This window comes from Misgurnus anguillicaudatus, chromosome 12 (genome assembly GCF_027580225.2).
Source record: "Misgurnus anguillicaudatus chromosome 12, ASM2758022v2, whole genome shotgun sequence".
Taxonomy (NCBI): domain Eukaryota; kingdom Metazoa; phylum Chordata; class Actinopteri; order Cypriniformes; family Cobitidae; genus Misgurnus; species Misgurnus anguillicaudatus.
In genome coordinates, this window is record NC_073348.2 from 29,542,589 (window position 1) to 29,561,115 (window position 18,527).

Genomic DNA, 18,527 nt, shown 5'->3' on the forward strand with positions numbered 1-18,527 from the left:
CAAAAATGTACAATATGTGGAAAATAATGTTTTTTGAACCATAAACCACGGAAATACGTATTATACCAAATACACAAAATAAAATTGTTTTTAGCAATAAAATAGGTGCCCTTTAAAAGTTTATGAGGGCACATACATTTTTCTACATTGTTTATAATGAACACTACATTATTCCATAAAAAAATATTGTTTTGATTTCATGGGGACTTTAAGAAGTGTCATTTTAGGAAAAAAACATTAAAGGCGGCGTGCACGATTTCTGAAAACCGCTTTGGAAAAGGGAGTCGCGCAGAGTACCAAAACACACTTGTAGCCAATCAGCAGTAAGGAGCATGTCTACTAACGGCATCGTTGCCTGGGTTGCGTATGTGTGGGGTGGGTCTATCAAAAGAAGGTCCAGTTTCTATTGGGGTAGGGGCGTGTTTGTTTGGGGTGATTTTAAATGTCAACATTGGCTTTCAGAGATCATGGACCCTGGCTTAAATTGATCAAATGGATTGCATGATTGAAAAATTGGGCGCTATGCCAAAATAAAGTAAACTCCAGCCAAAAAAAGTCATTTCTGAAAAAGAGCAATGTGTTATTTTGTGATGAATGATTATATAAAAAAATAGAAAGATTAAATAGAAAGATTATGTTTTGGAAAGATCATATTGCCTCCCTTAAATGAATCGCTACATTGTTTTCATCAATGCTTTAAGTTTCTATTGCTAAAAGTATATACCAAATTTCTAAATGTATTACTAAATTTAATAAATAAATGTATTAATAATAAATTGATAAACATATGTATTAATAAAAACAATTAAACATAAAGAAATTGTGAATGTGTATGAAAAGTTAAATAGAGGTAATTATAAAGTTTATGTTAACTTGTAATGTTACAACAGTTTATAAATGTGTGGTTATAGATTTGAGATATTTGAGTAGATTAGTGTAATTTCAAAAAGCTATAATGAATCGTACTGCTTTTTTTGTCCCCTTCCGGTAATCCTCTCTCTCTCTCTCTCTCTCTCTCTCTCTCTATCTCTCTCTCTCTCTCTCTCTCTCTCTCTCTCTCTTTATCTCTCTCTCACACTCCTCTTCTGTCATTCATCTGGTCTTGTTTTGTCATTCTCCTGCAAGTGGACATTAGTTAACATGGTGCCGTGAGTCATGCCTCAAGTTGAGATGTAGGGAGGACTTTTCCATGTGAGCGATGGTTTTGATAACAGGTCAGTGATGGGCAATATAATTTCTCAGTGAGTTGTCAGAGATAAAGGCACTTTCCAGATCTAAGATCAGTGTGCTTTGTGATCAAATTTCAGGAAAACAGATTGTCTTGCCAACGCAGTGTGTAAAGTTGTGTACGAGTTGTGTTAATGGAGAGGTTTACATACAAAGAAAAAAGTACATGAAAGTACAAAAGTTTTCACTAGGTTGGTACAGTGGCGGCCGGTGACTTCTTTTTTCGAGGGCGCTCGATGCGAAGTTCGTCACAACATGTATGTAGCCCGTCATATGTGTTCTGCACGTCGAGTGATCCAATGTGCATCACGTGTCTTGTCAAAATAAATGCCTGCTGCAGACGCGTCTAAAGGGTTTATGATAAAAGAGACGCTCGCGTTTGCCAGATACTCGCATAATCTCATACATAATCAGAGTTTACTGTTAAGGGAGTGTCTTGCGTGTATTTTGTGAACGTGAGCGTCTGTTTTATCATAAACGGTTTTGACGCGTGTGCAGCAGGCACTTATTTTGACAAAACACGCGATGCACAGGATCACTCGACGCGCAGAACACATATTTTGAAAACACAAGGAACACACATGACACTGCGAACAACTTATGTATCTTTTTTTTTGTTTCTTAGGAACCCCCCCCCCCCTTTAAAAAAATAACAAATAATTTTTTCCTGTGGATTAAAGTCCATAGTTAAACAAAATACTAATTTTCTAAACAGACAGAAACAGAATATGTTTTAAACTTTTGCATTTATAATTTATAGCTTATTTTTTTAATTGTACCATTTATTTAAACCAAAGCTTTGGATTGAATTGCTCATATTTGCTACATGGTTTTGTTACTGTTACAAACCTTTAAGACTTTTACTTTTGGCATGTAGACTCTTCATGTTTATTTGATCTCATAATTAGAGGTTATATTAAGCCAATGCTTACAGAAATGTGATGCCACATGCATTTGGGTTGAATACCAGGCTTGGCCACACCTCACAAACAGATGGCTGAATTATTACAAAGACAATGGACCTTCGAGAGAGATATTAATGCTGGCCTAAAGATGCAAATGTAATGTGAATATTTCCCTTAGCAAGCCTTTAGCTAAGAAACACAGAACAGAAACTGCTGAGCCCAACTCTGTTTCTCAGGCATTGGGACTCATACTTTGATTCAAAGAGGAAAATGTTGCCATCTTGTGGAATTTAGTAGAATTAGAATGATAGTTGTTTTTGGTTGGAAATTTGATTGTTTTCATCTGCCCATCTTGCCTAATTTTGTTCTCAGAATCAAAAACAATCTAACCAAAAGAACACTTTATAAAATATGACTGAAAAAGATTAAGATGTCCTCAAAGTTTGTCACTAAACTTGTTGCATGACACCATTCATAATAACCACTGCAACAGCTAATTTAGTACGTAAGACTGACATAATTTGTGTCCTTTAGGATTATTACTAGTATTATTGAATGTCAGAATTATATAGATTATATGCATATAGATGTAAGATCTACAGACATTATTTCTCACATAAGAATTTATCTTTTAATTATAAATTGCTATATTGCAAAAAAATACTATAGGCCTTATAGTGAATAATAAAGTTTTTTTGTCATTGTTGTAACGCAGTTTGTCCAGCAGAGGGAGCTCTTTAGTTCTGTAATGTAAGGCTTGAGGAAACTAGGAATAAAGAAAACAAACTACATTCATATAAACATAAAACAACTTGCTTTTTTATTTAATAGTGTAAGGAGGTTTTCACACAACTTTTCAGTATCATGTTTTTTGGCTTTCTTTCATCCCCTTATGTCAGGATAGTAGAAACCCCTAAAGGACTTCCAAAAGACAACACTGCTTGCTGCTTTAGTTTAACTGCAGCTTCAATGTAACACATACCTTAGAAAAACAAGCTGAAATTGTTTAACGTATATTTTTGTTACTTTAACTTTACAAATTGTGTTGATTTGATATCATTTTTACATTGTGTAGCTCAAATAGTAAACCATGGTGCTAGCAATGAGTTTGATCCTTTTTATAGTTTGATGAACTGTATAGAAAGCATTGTACGTTTTGGCTGTTAAATGCATAAATATAAATGATGCATGTGTCAATAGAGGTTTATGTATTTAAAAGTTCTTGATTTGCATAAGAATCACTTTTCTCCTCTTCATTTTCATGTTTGCTTGAGTGTTGTTTTGGGATGTAATTACAGTTTAAAGGACAGTCAGTGTGAAAGAACCTCATGAGTCAGATGTGCCATATTCCTTTAACATAAGTAGCATGTGAGATGTGAAGTCTCGGCCTGTCTCCATGGTAACGCAGACTTTCGACTGAAAGTCTTCCAGTGTAATAGTGAGCAGCCTGCGGTTGCTCAAGCAAAAAAGCTTATTTCCACATGACAAATGAGCAAGATAGTGATGTAATTCTGTAATCAGGACTAAATTTAGCTGAGCACCAGGCAGGGTGTTGTTAATAATATCCATAACTGCTTATGACTGAGTATTTGACATTTGATGGTGCTCCCTTAACTGTTATAAAGCATTTGTTATGCTCCAATTTTGTATATGGCCTTCCAGGATTTTAGAGGGAGGGATGGTTTAACTTTATTAATGCAACAAACCACTCCAAGATGTAAGAAAGTGAGTTTATCGTGGGAAAAGTGTACAATGGGGTACAGACAGGAGTAATTTGCTTTGAACACGGCTCATCCAATCAGAATTCAAAGATTTTATTCAAAGCAACTTACAGTGCATTCGAGAGATCCATTTTTTATGTTTGTTTCCTACACTGTAAAAAAAAATCCTTGTTGCACTTACATTTTTAAGTTTAATCAACTTGAATTTACAAAAATTTTACAAAAAAAGTTGAATTAGCTAAAAGGGGCCATGGCATGAAAATCTGACTGTTTCCATGTTTAAGTGCTATGATTGGGTCCCCAGTGCTTCTATCAACCCAGAAAATGTGAAAAAGATCAACCCAGTAATTTAGTTTTGGTAAACCATTCTCTACAAGCACATGAAAAATAGGTTGTTGAAATTTGGCTCTTCTTATGATGTCATAAGGAGCTCTTATTATAATAATACCTCCCCTTAATCTGCACTATCTAATCAAAGCACTGCATTTAGTGCAGAAAAAAGCACAATTGAGTTTTAATTGCAAAATTGTGGCACATTTTTGCACACACCTACAAAGTGGCAATTTTAACATGCTATAATAAATTATTTATATGGTATTTTGAGCTTCACATATGTGCTCTAGGGACACCAAATATTTATTTGACATCTTAAAAAAGTCTTGTGCCATGGCCCCTTTAAATTATTAAAAATATAAAGTTAAAATAACTTAAAGTAACTTCTCACTAGTCAAGAAAGTTCACATTAATTGTAAATTCAAGTTGATTAAACTTAAAAATTTGAGTGCAACAAGGGATTTTTACAGTGTGCTATTGCAATACTCAAGTAGGGCTTTCACAATGATTAAATAATCATCTCATCGAAGTTGTTTGACCTCGTCGCAATGATTTCAGATCACCGCAGTGATTGCACATCTCTTTAAAAACACAAGGGGGAGCTGCAGCACGTGTTTAAATGAGACCGTATCAGTTGGCGCTCCTTAAAGGCAGGATAGGTAGGGATTATCCAAAAAAACTTTTTTACAACTTTGTTTAAACTGTCTTTATATGCCAATACATAATTAAAATGTAAGTACTCTGAAAAAGAGAGTATAAAACTTGAGTGTCTGTAGACCTCTCACGGCTGTTTTAAACACAGCGAATTATTTCCATTCGGGAGGAAACAAATGATTGGCTTGCACAACTATCGCTCTCTCTCACGACCATGGCACCACCCCTGTTGCTATGGGATCTGCCCACACATGCGCACACCCGATTGATTTGAACGTGCACGAGGCACTCTAGGAAGAGCAAAAGTACGGCAGAGAAAGAGCATTCAGAACTCACAGTACCTGCATATCCAGTCAGCGAAGGCAAACGATGCAAAAAAGGAATAAACGAAGAAATCAAACGAGAGTAAATATCGCGTGGCTTTTCCTCGAGTCGACAATGCGATAGCGGTATTTTCTCCGGAGTGTAGTCCTCATCAGAGTCAACAATGCTTTCGTCACGGAAACTCTTACATGCAAAACACCGTATATGTTATGAATCTACCACGAAATTCACCTTCATCACAGTGTAACTGATGGTAATAAAAAAACTTGTATCAATGCAATCTGTTTTTAGCTTTTTCTTATAAACATAACTAGCTTGTTTGTTACCGAATCAAACAAAATATATTTTAAACTTTACCAGTCTCGATATGCTAGCTTAATAGTGAATACTAAAAGCCATCCTATTTGTTTACATTCATAGTGATAAAGTTAGGAGTATTACTACATGTGATTGTGACATGGGGCCCTATTTTAACGATCTGAAACGCAAGTGTGAAGCGCAAAGCGCAAGTGACTTTGTGGGCGGATATTGGGCGCTGTTGCTATTTTCCCGGCGGGAGAAATAAGTCTTGCGCCAGGCGCAAATCAATAAGGGGTTGGTCTGAAGTAAGTTCATTATTCATTGGTGTGGTTTGGGCGTAACGTCAAATAAACCAATCAGAACGCTATCCAACATTCCCTTTAAACGCAAGGGCGCAAGTTCCATGGCGGGTTGCTATTATTATGACAGATTTACCAGGAGCGATTCACAGCCGAGGAGACCGACGTTCTTGTAAGAGCAGTCAAAGACAGAGAAGTTGTTTTGTATGGGGATAGGAGAAACCCGCCCAAATCACAATTTATGATTTGCAAAATTAACTGTTGCATCTGTGTAGATTAGATAAGCAATGCGCGTTGTGCATTATGGTCAAGCATGCGCCCTTAAAATAGCATAATGAACTACGCGCAACGCGCCACTGACTTTAGACTATTTTTTTTTTGGTTAGTAGCGCAATTGTTTTTTGAAACTGCAAAATAGCATCAGGGATGGTTTGCGCCGGAACACGCCTCCTTTTTTGCGCTGAACCGCCCAGGGAGCGCCAGTTCATTCCCTAGTTTGCCGACGTGCGTCTGTGGAGGGAAAAACCCGCTGTGCGCCGGTGCAAAATACGAAATGATACATGCGTCACTGACAAAGTCAATTGCGCTGGGTGCAAGATAGGGCCCATGATGTTACTACATGCACCGCGCTCCGTCCTCTCCGCTCGTCTGAGGTAAATGCTGCTCCCAGCAGAGCCGGTCGGCGTCGCGCGTTCATGTCTTTTGGGGGTGTGAGATGTCTACAGACCCTCGATTTTTGGACTCTCTTTTTCGGAGTACTTGCATTTTGCTTGTGTATTGGTATATGGGGACAGTTTGGACGGGTTTGTAGAGAGGTTTTTTAGATAATTCCTGCCTACCCTGCCTTTAACTGACAGTATAACGCAAATTTTCAGTTTTTGAAAGATATATTCATTAAATAATCACTTTTAAATATGTGTTATGTGTATTAATATTTACTGCCAGAAGATTTCAAATTTAAATAATTACAATAATGTGTGAAAATTATTTCATGAACAAAAAAAAAGAGAATTAAATGTCAAAAAAAAATAACAGAAAATGTATCGTCATAGTCATCAAAGCCCTAAACAAGCAATTAATCGTCATAACCGTCACAGTTTACTAGACAATTTTTTTTATTTACTAGACAATTAACCACCAAATTTCATAATCGTGACAGCCCTCTGCTCAAGTCTAATTAAACTACAGAGGCACTAGAGCAAACAAAACCTTTTATAGCACTTCAAAATTTTGTTTTGACCAAATACGCATTTGCACATGCTCACGACATAAGATCAGGCCTTCAGCTGGTATGAAATGTAATTATTTGCTCCACAGTGGACAAATGTCAGCTATTCAGATTAGTTTGTAAATCTGTTGGTGGCGGGGAGAAATGCAGAATTATCAAAGCCGACGGGAAGAGCCTGCCAAAACCGTGAAGCAAGCTGTTCTTCTGTCACATCAGTATCTAGTGTAAAGAGTGGGAGCAATTTACCGACTTGTTCTGGATGAGGACCATTTGCAGTTTGCTGAATGTGAGATGCTAATGATAAATATGTTTGCATCTTCTTACCAAACAAGTCTATGAATAGTGAGAAGTATTTCTTCATTCGTTTGACCGTTAAATGTGCAATGTGGAAATGCAATATAATATACACAACTTTATTATTAGTGATGTATTAAGACCTTACATAATGAATAGTATTGTTTTTATGAGCCGTTTTTATCTACATACACCGCAGGTTTCATTACATGGAAGTCGCCGCTATGTTTCTACAGAGTAGCCCTAAACTGACAAGCTGTTATACAGAGTGTGTTTTGTCCATACATTGTCTCAGACAATGACATGCTTGTCCTGTGGTAGCCACTGTAGCTTCCCTTTGCGTTTCGAAATTGCGGTTGGTTGCAATTTGCGATCTCACTGCTAGATGTCGCTAAAAACCCACATTACAGCTTTAAAGGAAAACACCACTGTTTTTCAATATTTTACTATGTTCTTACCTTAACTTAGATGAATTAATACATACCTATCTTTTTTCAATGCGTGCACTTTTAATCTTTGTACAGCACGTCATAAATGTTTTAGCATTTAGCCTAGCCCCATTCATTCCTGTGGTTCCAAACAAAAGTTTTATTTTGTGCCACCATACTTACTCATGTAACAGTCTTTAAATAGGGAAAACATGGAAGTGTTTGGTGGCTTCTAAATTCATCCCTGTTTGGAGCCATAGGAATGAATGGGGCTAGGCTAAATGCTATCACATTCATGAGGCGGTGTACAAAGACTAAAAGTGCACCCACTGAAAAAAGATAGTTATGTATTAATTCGTCTAAGTTGAGGTAAGAACATAGTAAAATATTATGTTATTACCTTAACTAAGAATTGTTGATACATCCCTCTATCATCTGTGTGCGTGCACGTAAGCGCTGGAGCGCGCTGCGACACTTCGATAGCATTTAGCTTAGCCCCATTCATTCAATGGTATTTCTAAGCGGATTTAAAAGAGGAACTATATTTTATGGCGTAATAGCACTTTTGGGAGTACTTCGACTCGCCTGAAAAGTCCGCTCCCCTTCTCCCTCTCATAATGGGAGAGGGAGGGTGTTACTGCGCCGAGTCAAAGTACTCCCAAAAGTGCTATTACGCCATAAAATATAGTTCCTCTTTTAAATCCACGTAGAAAAGCGCTACATTTTATTTTGTACCACCAAACTTGCTCGTATAACTACTCGTCTTAAATAGGAAAAACGTTGATGTGTTTGGTCACTTCTAACTTTATCTCTGATTGGTACCATTGAATGAATGGGGCTAAGCTAAATGCTATCGAAGTGTCGCAGCGCGCTCCAGCTCTTACGTGCACGCACACAGATGATAGAGGGATGTATCAACTCTTCTTAGTTAAGGTAATAACATAGTTTAATATTGAAAATGAGTAGACTATTCCTTTAAAGTCACTGGATCTTAGCTTGAAGGGATGGTTCACCTAAAAAAACAATAACCCACCCTCATGCTGTTTCAAACTTGTGGGTCTTTTTGTTCTGTGGAAAATAAAAGTGGAAGTTTAGCAAATTTGTGTTTTACAATAGCTCTGTACTGTCCATGTGAGTGATTTTATGAATCATGTTGAATTACAGAGGCGAGAGTCCACGTCAGTAGATGAGGAGTGTGTTGGTATGCAGTGGTGGGTTGCATAAAGAGCTGAAATAATCACTCCCTGGAGAGGAGTGAGATTACGGTCCTGAGCCCACTCCATCCATCCATTACATAAGAGTGAAACAGCTGCCGTCCCTGTGTCTGTGAATTGGTCTGTGCGGGTGAGAAAGGAGTTCATGCATAGGCTGACGTGATTATGAATGTGAATTCTTCTTTTTCCCGGTTGCCTTGGAAACCAAGTGGATAAGTTATTTCCTCCTGTGGTATCGGGTACATGATCTTATCTAACTGAGCCTGTGGTTCTGTTGAAGATGGATCAGCCATTTCTGCTCATCACGTCAGTCACTTTCTCGTATTAGATTCGGCATTCACTGACACCGCAGTGGATGTACTGTAGGATGTAGAAGAGTTGAATTCAAGAATTTTCAATCTTTGTTTAAAAGATAAAGTTTTGAAAGCCTTTATTGTCATTGTATTGTAGTGTGTGGGTAAGGTCCCACAGAAGTGATCAAGGGTCATGTTTTTGTGTTCCAAACAGCTTTAACACAACTGAAGACAATGTACCTCATGTAATAAAATTAGGAGTGCTGCTTTTAAAGGGGACATATCATGAAAATCGGACTTTTTCAATGTTTAAACGCTATATTTGGGTCCTCGGTGCTTGTATTAAACTAGAAAATGTGAAAAAGATCAAACCAGTAACTTAGTTTTGGTAAACCATTCTCTGCAAGCATGTGAAAAAATAAGTAAATGAAATTTGGCTCCCCTTATGATGTCAGAAGGGGATAATACAGAGATCAACTCATTTGCATTGTAAAGGACACACCCAAAAAAGACAAAGTGGCAATTTTAACATGATATAATAAATTATCTATATAATATTTTGAGCTAGAACTTTACATACGTACTCTGGGGACACCAAAGATTTATTTGACATCTTAAAAAAGTCTTGTGAAATGTTCCTTTTAAATCTACTGAATTCATTTTATATTGATAACATCTTTTGGTATATTAACATATACTATATTAAATCAACATATATTGATTAACAGAAGATGAAGTCTGAATATCGCATAAGCCATGATGTATATTTTTTTATTTATCCTCCCTAGATACACACTTTTAAAAAAAAGGTACAAAAAGCTGGGGTGGTACCCTTTCAAGTACATCTTTGTACCTAAAGAGTGCATATTAAATACCTCAAAGGTACATATTGGTACCATGGTATACATACTGTATCTATACCTAAATAGTACATATTATGACATTTTTAAAGGGTACCATCCCATTGACTGCCTTTGTACCATGATTGGTCAAATTGTCAGATGATATCAGTCGCAATATGAGCTAAAAACTGTACACCTGGTGCGTGGTGCTGGTGAACTTGCTGCCTGTTGTAGCCCAAACATTTTACATATATGGCTGAGCTGGAAACAACTCAATTACCCAAAACATGGATGAGCAAGTGCACAAATGTTTGTGTGTTTGTGTGAACTACCTTCAGTGCCCTCATCACAGGAAACCTGATGCAGCTAGATGTTTGTGATTCTGGATCACCATGTGATTTTTATCTTTTATAGATGCTATAGTGACAAAGTCAAAGTGAAAACATTTCTGTCCTCAGCACACATCCACATGATTTAATTTAAATAAATGAATTTTTATGTGAAGTTTAGGAAAAGCAAATCTGAAATCAGATACACAGTGAATAGATTGAACACAGTGGAAAATATTTATGGTTTATGGTTTCAAATGATTAAAATACTTACAGTGAGGAAAATAAGTATTTGAACACCCTGCTATTTTGCAAGTTAGAAATAGAAATCAAGGAGGGGTCGGAAATTGTCATCGTAGGTGCATGTCCACTGTGAGAGACATAATCTAAAAACAAATCTAGAAATCACAATGTATGATTTTTTAACTATTTATTTGTATGATACAGCTGCAAATAAGTATTTGAACACCTGAGAAAGTCAATGTTAATATTTGGTACAGTAGCCTTTGTTTGCAATTACAGAGGTCAAACGTTTCCTGTAGTTTTTCACCAAGTTTGCACATACTGCAGGAGGGATTTTGGCCCACTCCTCCACACAGATCTTCTCTAGATCAGTCAGGTTTCTGGCTTGTCGCTGAGAAACACGGAGTTTGAGCTCCCTCCAAAGATTCTCTATTGGGTTTAGGTCTGGAGATTGGCTAGGCCACGCCAGAACCTGTATATGCTTCTTACAGAGCCACTCCTTGGTTATCCTGGCTGTGTGCTTCGGGTCATTGTCATGTTGGAAGACCCAGCCTCGACCCATCTTTAATACTCTAACTGAGGGAAGGAGGTTGTTCCCCAAAATCTCACAATACATTGCCCCGGTCATCCTCTCCTTAATACATTGCAGTCGCCCTGTCTCGTGTGCAGTATATGGTGTTCTTGGGATGGTACTCATCATTCTTCTACCTCCAAACACGTTTAGTGGAATTATGACCAAAATGTTCTATTTTGGTCTCATCTGACCACATGACTTATGACTCCGCTGGATCATCCAATTGGTCAATGGCAAACTTAAGAGGGGCCTGGACAGGTGCTGGTTTAAGCAGGGAAACAGCTCCCAACGTTTTTCAGGTCATTGACCAGCTCCTCCTGTGTAGTTCTGGGCAGATTTCTCACCTTTCTTAGAATTATTGAGACCCCATGAGGTGAGATCTTGCATGGAGCCCCAGTCCGAGGGAGATTGACAGTCATGTTTAGCTTCCATTTTTTACTGATTGCTCCAACAGTGGACCTTTTTTCACAAAGCTGCTTGGCAATTTCCCCGTAGCCCTTTCCAGCCTTGTGGAGGTGTACAATTTTGTCTCTAATGTCTTTGGACAGCTCTTTGGTCTTGGACATGTGAGTAGTTGGATTCTTAATTATGGTATGGGGTGGACAGGTGTCTTTATGCAGCTAACGACCTCAAACAGATGCATCTAAAGTAGGAGAATAACTGGAGTGGAGGGGGACATTTTAAAGGCAGACTAACAGGTCTTTGAGGGTCAGAATTCTAGCTGATAGACAGGTTTTCAAAAACTTATTTGCAGCTGTACCATACAAATAAATAGTTAAAAAAATCATACATTGTGATATCTGGATTTTTTTTATGATTATGTCGCTCACAGTGGACATGCACCTACGATGACAATTTCAGACCACTCCATGATTTCTAAGTGGGAGAACTTGCAAAATAGCAGGGTGTTTAAATACTTATTTTCTTCACTGTAAATATCGCAAGTTCAGTCTCCTCACTTGGGCTCTTGTATGAGTAATATGGGCTGTTCGTGGGCGTGTCTTTGGAGGCTCGACTACTATATTGCTAATTCATTTTCAAACGCTTTAACAGTGCATTACAGTAGAGTAAGGAACAATTTTTTTTTATGTGGGTGTGTTCCCTGGGATTCAACCTTATGACTTTTGCACTGCTGACACAATGCTTCACCAATTAAGCTACAGGAACATCTGTATACTCTGTACTCCTGTATAGCTCAGTGGTGGAGCATTGGTTTAGCAGTGCAAGGTCACGGGTTTAAACCCAGGCAACACACATAGTGATAAAAAGGTACCTTTATTCCCCATTTACACAAACAAAAGACGCAGATATTTCCCTGCAGTTTGGCCTTTCATTTACACGAAAACCCAGTTTTTATAACATAAAAAGCGATTATTTCTAATACCTCTGGCCAAAGTGGAGATTTCTGATAACCCCGGTTATGTGTTGCTGTGTCAACTGGGAGAAACCGGGGGTTTGGGTTCTGAAGCGTCACATTATGTGCCAGAAAATACTTAAGGGCCCTATGTTTGCTGTTTTGAAAGGAATAGGAAGTCACTCGTGTTATTCATTAGTGTCGATTCATAGGATTTTGATTGGCTTGCATAGCTTTATTCCTCTCCCTACACTGCCGCCCATAGGTTTGGCATGGTTATTATGCCGCTTGACGGCGTATTTATTAGGGATGTGCACGGATATTCGAATATTCGATCGGCAATAATAATTCGAATTTAAAAAATGCTATTCGAATTTTTGTTTTGTTTTTAATGTGCCACCAAAGGGTTACGACTTATTTAATGCTTTTTCACTTCATCTATACTGTCTTTTACAGACTTAAATGTAAAATATACATGAACATTAATTCGTATGTATTTCTGATTGTTTGGCAATGCAGATTGCAGACGAATTTAAGTTTTTCCATTTATCTCCGGGTTTGTGCGCCGTATTTGGCCACTGGCTCAGTGAGGGCTCACGTGTTATTAAACGTGCTTCTCTGCCGCCCGCATCAACACATCATGAGAGATTTGTAAGCTTGCTGTTATAAAGTCTACTTTATTTTGTTAATAACGAGACAGACAAGGAGAACGAAATGAAACGGAGAACATTTATTATATGCGGTACACATGGCAGTTTAAAAGCAAAGCTCCGTCTTTGTGAAATGTTGTTAAATTAAGCTAACGTTAGTAACTTTGCATAGTCAACAATAATGTATCGAGCCAGCTTACGTTATTTGTAAAATAATGTTAATACAGATATTCAGTCTTGTTCAATACGTCTGTTGTTTTTATCGGATAACCATCATCACGAGGAAGAGTTTTTTCCGCAGCACCGGCATTATTGTATCTAGTCAGAAAAACGGGCTTTCACCGAAGCAGGTAGGATAAATAGGGTTTTCTTTATTCACAAATACATGTCAAACCAAACTGAGAAGATATTTATATGGCGACTGAGCAGTTGGTTATGTAGATGTGTTTTTTCGTTTGCTCCGGGCTCTTATTTGGTGTTTTGAGTCTGTTTAAATGATGATAGCCTACTTTGTTCAGTCCTCAAACTTTAAACTTCGCAAGTCCTCAAACTTCGCTTAGATTTGGGGTTAGTGTATAATATTGGGTATAATATAATGTATGTAAGATCAAACAGTAATAAATTCATACTAACGACGACTTCAAACTAAGGGTTTGACTCAGACTTCGCTCCGCATGGGAGTTTAAAGCCTTTTTTCTGTAGGATATTTTTAATAAGAATTAAAAAAAATATATTTTTTTTTTACAATGTTTTCAACTTAAAAATACATACATATATACACATACAGAATATAAGTTTAGCTTGTTGTGGATATTTCCTAATTATAAGCCTTCTGTGAAATTATGACAAAATGAAAAATACAAAACACGCATGTCTTAATTAACATAATTTAAATAAACGAATATTCGAATATTCGTTCTTTATGAGCTTAAATATTCGAATAGTAAATTACTGGAAAATGCCCATCCCTAGTATTTATGCGGGTTGATGTAAATGACACGGTTTTTGAGAACAATGTTGTGTGCACGATGTTACTATTGAAAACGGAGGCGGGGAAATATTTGTTTCTCTAAATTCCCGGCTATGTGTAAATGTGGCCTTAGCTTTGGATAAAAACATCTGCCAAAGGCCTAAAATATAAACACCTTGAAACCATATTTCCTTTTGTATGGGGTCTGTTTTTTTCTTATTTTCTGACATTTCTAACACATCAGATCTTCTTGAAAGCGTTATGGATCATGTTGATGAATAACGCGATCCGACCAGGACTTCTGTCCTCATGGGCTCAGCCCTAAGTTCAAAAACTGTCCCAGCTGTCCCAGTTCAGCCTTGCAGCCAAACACACATCATCAGACGCCACCTGCTCTGCTCTTATACAAGTAGTGAAAATGCAGTGGGATTGTCTCTGTTAAGGTCCCACAGAGGTGATCAAAGGTCATGTTTTTGTGTCCCAAACAGCTTTAACACAACTGAAGACAAAGCTTTTGAATTAATGATCAGCTGTATGTGTGTGTGTTGCGGGGGTGTAAGGTCATTGTCAGTATTGTAGAGAACAGGAGGCCATTGCAAGGATTAATCTGCTTCTCACATGCTGTTAGATCAGGCATCTGGTACTACACACACACACACACACACACACACACACAATACTTGCCACTGTTTCAGCGATGACACTTTACACAACATGTCCGTGGAGAACAGAGGACTTTTACCGTTCAGTAAGTTTATTAAAATCGACTGTTGTTTCTGAATGGCATATTTGATATAAATGGGCTGTGCTGTTGCTGTTGGTTACTTTGATGGTTTGTTTTTAACAGTAGTACTAGTAAGACGTCTGTCTCAATAGTTGTTAAAAGAGATTCCATTCTTCGTTTTTCAGATTGTGGCACCCACGTTTCTTTAAGAGGTGGGATTTGCATACGTTTAAGTCTGGCTGTTTGCAGACCCACTTTCAATTTTTCTCTGCACTACAGAGGCAGACAAAATTACATTGAGTATATAGGTGTTTGACGCCCAAATGCTTGAAAACATTGTGTTTGCTTAGTACTGATGTTGTTTACTTGCTTAGCCCTGAAATGGTGGACGGACTACTGTTGGAGAAAAAAACGAAGTTTTATGTGTGTTGTGTGTTTTATTCAAATTTAAATGAATTATCGCGCTTTGGAATAAGCTCCTGCTTCTGTTGTTAGATGGAAAATAGTTGTTTTGTAACATAGCTTTGGGAACATTATTGTTTTCTAAGGAGCTTTACATACATTATCACATGCAAAGTGCTCATACGGTTCTGTTGGCCAATGCATGCAACTTTCATTGCATGCATTGTGAATTATAAATGGGTTTGATGTTATTCTATTCAATTATTTTTATATATATTTGACCCTGGATCACAAAACCTTAAGTGGCAAGGGTATATTTGTAGCAAAAGCCAAAAATAAATGCCATTGGTCAAAATTATCGATTTTTCTTTTATGCCGAAATCATTAGGATATTATGTAAAGATCATGTTACATAAAGATATTTTGAAAATTTCTTATTATCAATATATCAAAACTTTATTTTTGTGAGTAGAGGTAGTTGCTAATGACTTAATTTGAAAAGCTTTAAAGATGATTTTTCCAATATTTTGTTTTTTGCACCCTCAGATTCCAGATGTTTAAATAGTTGTATCTCGGCCAAATATTAACATGTTTATTATACATAAATGGGAAGTTTATTTTTGTTGTAAACATCTAAATAAGAAAAAACATTGACACGTATGACTGTTTTGTGGTCCTGTGTTACATATGTAAAAGCAATTTCTTTCATTTTAAATCAGTATTTTAGGTTGGAATTGAAATAAAGTGTATATTTTGATCTTATTTTTTAAACACAATTTTCTGTGATGTGGGGCGACAAGATCTGTGAGGGTACAAATCTTTCAAAAAGTTAATAGAAACTACAGTACATGTGCTGTGTATGTGATGTGCAGCATTGTAAATTAAGTATTGTGCAAAAGTCTTGAACCAGCACCAACTGTTGTTTTATCAAAGTTTTAATATGCCCATAAATAGATTTTTTGCTCTCTTTATTAATAGCGTTTTTAAAAAAAGTTGCCAGCCAGCGCCAGCTTTTTTTTAATGATTTTCACAAAAGTTTAAAGTGCACCTATTTCATTGCTAAAAAACAACAGTATTTTGTGTATTTGGTATAATATAATGTGTTTGCGTGGTTTATGGATATAAAAACACATTATTTTCCACATATCGGACATTTTTGTAGCTCCAGATTTCACTCTGTTTATGAAATGCACAGATTTGAAAAGCTCGGTGTCCCTGATTGGCCAGCTAATCTGTACGTATGTGAGCTTGCATTGGTTTGGCCAGATATATACTATGGATAAACCAATGGACCAATTGTGTTTGTTGTAGTCCAAGAAAAGAGATTTACGCTGGAGATGATAACTTGTGTCATCGTTTACTTTGCATATCATTAACATGTACTAATACACACTTACACACCAAAGGAAATGTAAAATTGTGAATCGGACCATTGGTGCTTTTTAATGCCTTTCAGAAAATATAATAACATACAATATATCGAATGAAATAACAGACCTTCTGCTTTAAAAAAAGACGTTTCATCCTACCTTCATTTGTTTTCTTTTTATCACCTCTCAAATATGGGTAGGTTTTTTTAAATATACAAAATTTTAAGCAAAAAGATCATTACATTTTTGTAGGACTTTTGATAGAGATCAGATTCAGAGCGATGACCAATACACAAACAGAGTTCTTACTGTTTGCCATAAGGGGTTGTTTTCAGGTTGTATAAGTTGGGTAAGAGCTGCACCTAGCGGTTAATAGCGGAAAAACGGATTGCCGTAAAAACTCATAATTGGCAGGAAAGCGTTTTCTCTTAATTGACGAGTTAAAAAAATGAAAATTCTCTAATCATTTACTGTCATAAATTTATTGTTCTGCTGAATACAAAGGAATATATTTTGAGCAATGTTTGTAACCAAGCAGATCTGGGGTACCATTCACTTCCATGGTAGTAAAAAATATTTATATCAGAATTAAGACTTTTTATAGTAGTTTTTGATGAAGTATGGGATGTCATTCTGAGTGTTTGGTAAGGGGATTATTCACTTTCCATACAGGCAATACAATCTCATAGATGCTCTTTTCTTTATCTCCTCTCTACAAGCCAGCGCTTTACTGTAGCATTTGCCATAGCATATGGCAACTGGATTCAAAGCATAGTTGCTTTTACCGACCACGCATTGTGTCATAATGTAACTGTTGCTTTTTAGATTAAGACAACAGAGCACTACAGATGGTCCCTGTGAATGCCTGGACTCCAGTTTAAATATTTGGCTACCTGCACCGTCTCCGTTAAGCATCTCTTGAGGCAGAACGGGTGAGAGCGTTGACCCACAATCTCTCCACTGACCTCATTTAACACTGAGTATCATAATGGTTTTTGTGCCTTGTCTTGAAATTAGAAGTGTGTAAAGAAATAGGAGTACAACAGTGCTTAAAAGTGCTTGAAAGTCAATGTCTAAGTCCACTTTTCGATTTTGACTTCCAGGTTCAGATTTGCTTTCCTTACATGTTTGAGTTTGTTGTCTCCCTTTTAGAACAAATGCTGGAAAACCCTGCATATTTTCTCATTATTTGACATGTCGTTTGTTAGGGTAAGCTAGCTAGAAATCAGTGTCTAATCACAAGTTTTGACCCAAAAACATTTATGGTGGCAGCCAATTTTCCAGCTTTTTGTTACTGAACATGTGTGTGTTTACATATTATTTTTCTCTGTCTCACCCTACTTTTCCCCCTCATACTATACAGGATTCATTTAGATGCCAAGGCATCAATCAAATAAATTGCCGTCATTTAATTTGATCTCACTCCAGTGGGAGATTATGCGGTTTTTAATCCTAAAGCCTATTTCAACATGTGTGGAAACTACTAGCGGGTATTGAAAAGACATTTACAGTGTTCTCTATGGATGCCTCATTTATCTCTTCCTGTCTCTGCAGATATCCAGGAGTTTTATGAAGTGACCCTGTTGAACTCTCAGAATAGCTGTGAGCAGAAGCTTGTGGAGGTTGTTCACATGGCCGAGCAGTGGGAACACAATGCCACCAACTCCAACTCTCCCACCGGGGGTCTTCAGCCAACCTCCACACCACCAGAGCTGAGACACCAATGCACATTCATGCACACCGACCCCTGGTTCTAATCTGGAAATTATATTTTAGTGACATATTTTTGAGAGGATTCCTCCAAAATGTGATCTTCATTTTACCTGCTGGGGTTTTATTGTTAATTCAC

General features: G+C 37.1%; 1 protein-coding gene across 25 annotated transcripts in view; it reads left to right on the forward strand.

Annotated features, from left to right (window-relative positions):
- Positions 1-18,527, forward strand: part of dlg2 (discs, large homolog 2 (Drosophila)) — a 277,202-nt gene that overhangs the window by 11,449 nt on the left and 247,226 nt on the right. For 24 of the 25 annotated variants that reach the window (XM_073874328.1, XM_073874330.1, XM_073874341.1 and 21 more), the window contains one exon: positions 18,233-18,388. In XM_073874328.1, the coding sequence (XP_073730429.1) occupies positions 18,233-18,388 (156 nt within the window). Of the gene's footprint in view, positions 1-14,881; positions 14,931-18,232; positions 18,389-18,527 lie in introns of those variants that run through there. The other variant, XM_073874331.1, reaches the window with a different exon arrangement.